This window comes from Postia placenta, assembly GCF_002117355.1.
Source record: "Postia placenta MAD-698-R-SB12 unplaced genomic scaffold POSPLAscaffold_9, whole genome shotgun sequence".
NCBI lineage: Eukaryota > Fungi > Basidiomycota > Agaricomycetes > Polyporales > Adustoporiaceae > Rhodonia > Rhodonia placenta.
The window spans coordinates 331,704-337,861 of NW_020169840.1; the positions used below are offsets into that span (position 1 = coordinate 331,704).

The 6,158-nt window shown below is 55.8% G+C and overlaps 2 protein-coding genes across 2 annotated transcripts in view; both read right to left on the reverse strand.

The window, feature by feature from the left end:
• Positions 1–4,083: 4,083 nt before the first annotated feature.
• Positions 4,084–5,484, reverse strand: POSPLADRAFT_1057793 (hypothetical protein; the record flags this gene model as incomplete). Its single annotated transcript, XM_024480956.1, has 5 exons — positions 4,084–4,403; positions 4,453–4,624; positions 4,673–4,762; positions 4,812–5,282; positions 5,335–5,484. The coding sequence occupies 5 exons, from the start codon at positions 5,482–5,484 to the stop codon at positions 4,084–4,086; spliced, it is 1,203 nt and encodes a 400-aa protein (XP_024337643.1).
• Positions 5,485–5,783: 299 nt separating this feature from the next.
• POSPLADRAFT_1146491 (hypothetical protein) overlaps positions 5,784–6,158 on the reverse strand; it is a gene marked incomplete at both ends in the record, with an annotated part of 2,164 nt that continues 1,789 nt past the window's right edge. Inside the window, one exon of the mRNA XM_024485940.1 lies at positions 5,784–5,850. Within this exon, the coding sequence (XP_024337644.1) occupies positions 5,784–5,850 (67 nt within the window). The remainder of the gene's footprint in view (positions 5,851–6,158) is intronic.

The following is a 6,158-nucleotide window of genomic DNA, read 5'->3' on the forward strand; positions in this document are numbered from 1 at the left end:
TTCCCCATGATCAAGGAGAAGCCGCGCTAGTCATCGACTACGATGGGGTAAAACCGAGTATTTCCTTCGTCTCTCCTATTGATTCCTCGACTCCGAACGCTGTTTCGTCGCTGTATCTCTCCGCATGCACCTCCGTTTCATCATATTTGCAGTCTCTTTACGCTTCGGACAATACAGCTTCTAATGCCGCTCCGTCGAACGCTTCGACGTGGGCTTCGACTCTTCTATTTTCAGCTCCGTTTGCTTCGACTCCCCCAGCTCCCCCTCCGACGAAGTCCATCTCGCAGCTTTCCAACTCAATTCTTCCCTTTCCTTCGACGACATCGACTTCTACCCTTTCAACGCACAAGATCCTCGCCGCGACAAAGAAGAAATACAAGCCTGTCGCTCTCAAAACCCGACCCATCCTTGGTGCCGTCCCCGAACAATTTCGAATACTTCGAGACATCAAGGGCGACCCTCTATCCATCATGCCTAAGCTTTCGACTGACCCCCCGCCGTTCAAACCTACCGGTCGGTACACCCTCGAACGCTTCGAAACGACCGAGAAGCTTCACAACGGCGACTTCCTACTTCCCGACGAACGTCGAGTCCTCCACCACTTCATGTGCCTGCACAACGAAGCTTTCGCATGGACTGACGACGAGCGGGGATGCTTCAAGCCCGAGTACTTCCCTCCCGTCGATTTCCCCGTCGTTCCTCACACGCCCTGGGTGCAGAAGAATATCCCCATTCCGCCCGGGATCTACAACGAGGTCTGCGCGGTGATCAAGCGAAAGATCGCCGCCGGAGTCTACGAGCCATCGAACTCGTCATATCGATCGCGGTGGTTCTGTGTCGTCAAGAAGGACGGTAAATCTCTTCGACTCGTCCATTCCCTCGAGCCCCTCAATGCAGTCACGATCCAACATTCCGGTGTACCGCCGACGCCCGAATACCTCGCAGAACAATTCGGAGGAAGACCATGCGGCGGCATGCTCGACCTCTACGTCGGCTACGACGAACGACTCATCGCCGAATCTTCGAGAGATCTAACAACGTTCCAGACACCCTACGGGGCCATGCGCCTAGTGACACTCCCGATGGGTTGGACGAACTCAGTCCCGATCTTCCACGACGACGTCACCTACATCCTCCAGCCCGAGATCCCGCACGTTACGGTGCCCTACGTCGTCGACGTTCCCGTCAAGGGTCCTGAATCCGACTACGACGACGAACGGCTCCCTTCGAACCCCGGCATTTGACGCTTCGTATGGGAGCATTTCGAGAACATGAACCGCGTAGTCACTCGAATGTGCTACGCCGGAGGTACCTTTTCAGGAGTCAAGAGCGTCCTCATCGCTCGAGAAATCATGGTGGTAGGGCATCGCTGCACTCCTCAAGGACGCCTCCCCGACGACTCTCGCGTCGCTGCGATACGCAACTGGGGTCCATGCGCTACTCTATCCGACGTTCGAGCGTTCCTAGGAACCATCGGCGTTGTTCGTATCTTCATCCGAAATTTTGCTCACCGCGCCGACGCGCTCGTACGTCTCACAAGGAAGGACGTCGAGTTCGAGTTCGGTCCGGAGCAAATCGCGGCGCAGGAAGACCTCAAGGACACGCTGCTCTCATCCCCCGCACTCCGAGCCATTAATTATGATTCCCCCTCTCCCGTCATTCTCGCAGTCGACACGTCGTTCATCGCCGTCGGATATCACCTCTGCCAGTGCGACGAAGCCAACACGCGAGTCCGTTACTACAATAGGTTCGGCTCGATCACGCTCAACGATCGCGAACGAAGGTTTTCACAGCCGAAGCTCGAGATCTACGGCCTATCCCGCGCGCTACGATCCCTTCGACTTTACCTGATCGGCGTTCGGAACCTCATCGTCGAAGTCGATGCTCGGTACATCAAGGGTATGCTGAAGAATCCGGACATAGCCCCAAGCGCGAGTATTAACCGGTGGATTGTCTCGATTCTCACATTCCATTTCACGCTAGTCCACGTCCCCGGTACAATGCACGGCCCTGACGGTCTCTCTCGACGCACAGCTCAACCCGGTGATGTCATCGAAGATGAGGTCGACGACGAGTTCGACGATTGGATCGACCAGATGCACTCTTTCATTCACCAGATTCAGCCCCTCCCACCCGTCCCTTCGCTTGCCATCTTCACCAATGACAGAGCCGAGGACGGCTCAGATTTCAATAAGGAGGAGGATAGCTACGAGCTAGTGCCTCGATCGGAGCAAGCACAACTCGCCGACGCGAAGCTCGATGACATGCTCGAATTTCATCGAACGTTAGCAAAGCCCAACGACATCTCCGAAAGTGTTTACGAAGGGTTCATCAAGTACTGCATGCAATTCTTCCTCGACAACGACACCCTCTGGTGCAAGGACAGTCACGGAGCACACAAGCTAGTCGTCAAGCCCGGCGATCGCCTTCGAATACTTCGAGAATGCCACGACCACACCGCGCATCGAGGAATCTACGCAACCCGAGCCTTCGTCAATGAGCGATTCTGGTGGCCGTTCCACTATGCCGACATCGCTTGGTTCGTTCGATCGTGTCATATCTGCCAGTCTCGACAAGTGCATCAAATCCTCATTCCTCCGACCGTCGCAGTACCAGCCCCCATCTTCGCGAAAATCCACATCGACACAATGCACATGCCGGCCTCGGGCGGATACAAGTACTTGGTCCAAGGTAGATGCTCGCTCACGACTTACCCGGAGTTTCGAATGCTTCAAAAAGAGACAGCGAAGGCCCTCGCCGACTGGATCTTCGAAGACATCCTCTGTCGATGGGGCGCGCTCAGCGAGATTGTCACTGACAACGGTACGGCGTTCATCAAGGCGGCCGATTACCTTTCGAAGAAATACCACATCAATCATATTCGAATCAGTGGGTACAATTCGAGGGCGAACGGTCTCGTCGAACGTCCGCACTTCAGCATGCGACAAGCCTTGTTTAAGACAGCCGACGGAGATGAGAAGAAATGGTCCCAAGCTGCGTATTTTGTATTTTGGTCCGAGCGCATCACGACTCGACGACGCATGGGCTGCTCACCCTATTTCGCCGTTACGGGCACCCATCCGCTCATCCCTCTCGACATTGTCGAAGCTACATATCTGCAACCCCCACCGACTTCGATTCTTTCGATGACCGATCTCATCGCCCGCAGGGCCATTGCGCTCCAGAAACACGTCGAGCAAGTCACCAAACTCCACTCGAAGGTCTACGAAGCACGTCGAACTGCAGCAATTCGCTTCGAAAAAGAGCACGAGCACTCAATCCAGGATTTCGACTTCAAGCGCGGAGCCCTAGTGCTCATACGCAACACGAAGATCGAGAAGTCCCTCAACCGCAAGATGCGCCCGCGATACCTAGGCCCCCTCATCGTTGTCTCGCGCAACAAGGGCGGCGCATACATCGTGTGTGAACTCGACGGTACAGTCCTCGATCGACCCATCGCAGCATTCCGCGTCATTCCGTATTTCGCGCGCAAATCCATTCCAATCCCCGAAGATCTCGAAGATGTCTCGACCGAGCGTCTTCGAGAACTCGAACTATCGAATTCTCTAGGCGACGACGACGATGATGAAGTCGAAGAAGCCGAAGAACGCGACGAATAGAGGTTCTTCCCTTTGATTACTTGTACACCACGATACGTACTTTCTTCTCTCCATTCCTGCTCTCACGTTACGCTATATGCTTGATTTTCTCCTACGTTCTAGACCATCCCTTGTACGAATATCTTTGATTCAACTCGATAGTCGCGACATCGTTCGACGTTCTACGAACACTTCGATTCGACCGTTGCGCGGAGGCTCACCTTAGACGAGTCCTCCTAGGCTGTGATGACAAACTGAGCCTATATTTTCATTAAGTCCATTTTTCCTCGCTACGAACATTTCTATTTTCCCTTCTATGTCCTTCAATCATGTTACGACTTACTTCGAACACGTTTATTTTCATTTCCTTTTCTTAGTTCCCGCTAGGTTTCGTCTAGGCCAAGGGCCACATTTTCAATCAACCATCGATGCAATATTCTACGACATGAAGACAACTACGCTACAATACGACCCGCGCCATCGCCTAGTCATCGTCGACAGCCCCGCGCACGAACCCGATTCCCCCCTTCGCGAGCGCGGCCTTCTCCATCTTTTGAAGGTCGAGGTCCATGTCGTGTAGGAGCGCTCGACGGCGAGCGATGAAGGCGCGCTCCTCGCGGATGACGCGAATGATCCCCCGAGATTCGTCGTCGAGGTCGAGCGCATCGAGGTCGTCCTGTTCAAGGCCAAGGCGGCCGGCCCCATCGAGAGGCAGTCGAAGCAGTGGGCGCGGAGGCTCGTCGACTCGGCGCTTCTTCGAACCGCTCAAGTCCGCGACCGAAGGCCCAGGAGAGGTCGGCCGAACTACTAAAACGTCAGCCAAAGTTTAGGACAACCAGAAGAAACAACTTACTGCGCTTTTTGGTGGTTGATCCTCCGCCGCGCATTTTCTTTGTCTTGCCCAGGACAGACACCTTGTCGAAGTAGCAGCCCTGTTGGAACTGCGCGCACCTCTCGCAGGTCGTGGCGTTCTCGACCCACATGCACTCGACCGGGGCCGAGCGGTAGCCGGCGCAATGATCACACTATCACGGCGTTAGCATCGAACAGCTTCGACGAAGAGTCGAGCTTACCTTCTGTCTGGCCTGGTGCTTCTCAAGCGCAACGGCGGCCATGTCGACCTCCGTCATCGCGAACGGGCGTTCGACCGTCCGAGGAGTCTTCTACGAAAGAGAGATTAGTAATCGAAGCACGATAGAAGCGAACACTTACGACCGAAGGGTCGTCCGACAACTCGGTGACCTCCTCGTCGACTCTCGCGCGCCCTTTCCCCTTGTCGACACCGGCAGGCGCGGGGTCAGCGAGGAGTCCCTCGGTGGCCGCGATTCTCGCAAACTCCTCGTCGGCGGCCTCTTGTGTGCGACGCTCGTCTTCAGCGGCCTGTCTGAGACGGTCCTCTTCGTCCTTTCGACGCCATTCGTCTTCGAGGCGACGGTCCTCGGCGGCCTTCGCACGCTTCGTGGCCTCTTCGACGCGTCGTGCTTCCTCCTCGGCGAGGCGCTTCTGCTCTTCGGCGCGTCGTTCGACCTCGGCGTCGATGGCGGTCGCGAGCTCGGGCCAGTCACCGCGCGCCCACTCGACCCAGGACTCCGACGCCCGCTCTGCGAGCTGTTTGACGGCGGCGGCGACGCGCAGCTCCGTCTCCTCGTCGCGGATGGCGCCCAGGGCCTTGCGATAGGCGAGCTGTTCGAAAACAAAGGGTTAGTTGGGTTATGCAGATTTACGAGCGACTTACGACGAGCGGCGACAAGTCTTGCGCCCACTCTTCGACCACGTCGAGCGCGGCGTTGGCGGTCGGCAGAGCCTCGAGGACTACGAGCAGAGAGGCGAGGCGGCGGTTGACGAGCGAAGGCGTCGACGTAGGGGTGGCGGCGCGAGAGGACATCGTGGAAGCAGAGGGCGTGCGAGGAAGGACGGCGAGGTAGCGACGAAGGAACGATGGGATTGATACAACGGTCTACACTCCTATATTGATGCCTGACTCGTAGACGACGAGCAAGGACTTATGGACAGTGCGTCGTCCTGAAGATCGAGCAAGGAAGTCGAGAATGACCACTACCCCAAGCGAAGAGGAGCAGAGACTTGAATGAATAACCAGGTCGAACTTAGGGTTCGACCGACTAATGGTACAACTACTTATACAAGTACCGACTGCGCACGGACCATCGTGTCTATGTGGTCGTGTTAGTGAAGAAAGAAACGTAGTGGTACGATACCAGGCACGAAGTGCGCACGGACCCCATTATGTAAGCTACATAATGTTCAACCTGCGGGTGAGCGCTAAGACAGGCGCCAGTATGGGCGCTAGTAGTACAAGGAATAGAACAGAAAGACAAATGTTTCATTACCCCCCTACCAGAGTCGAAGTCCCATTCGACTACTTACTGCTCACCGTCTCCATACAACTCCCAATCTACGCCGTCGTCCTCCTCTTCGTCGAACCACTCCTTGCGTGCGTTCCTCCCTACGTTCATCCATTCCTCGCCAGAGAGGTGCTTCTGATTCAGCCAGGAGCTGTCCCACGTCCATTGAGTGGTGTCCGGTGTCCAGGTCGGGATC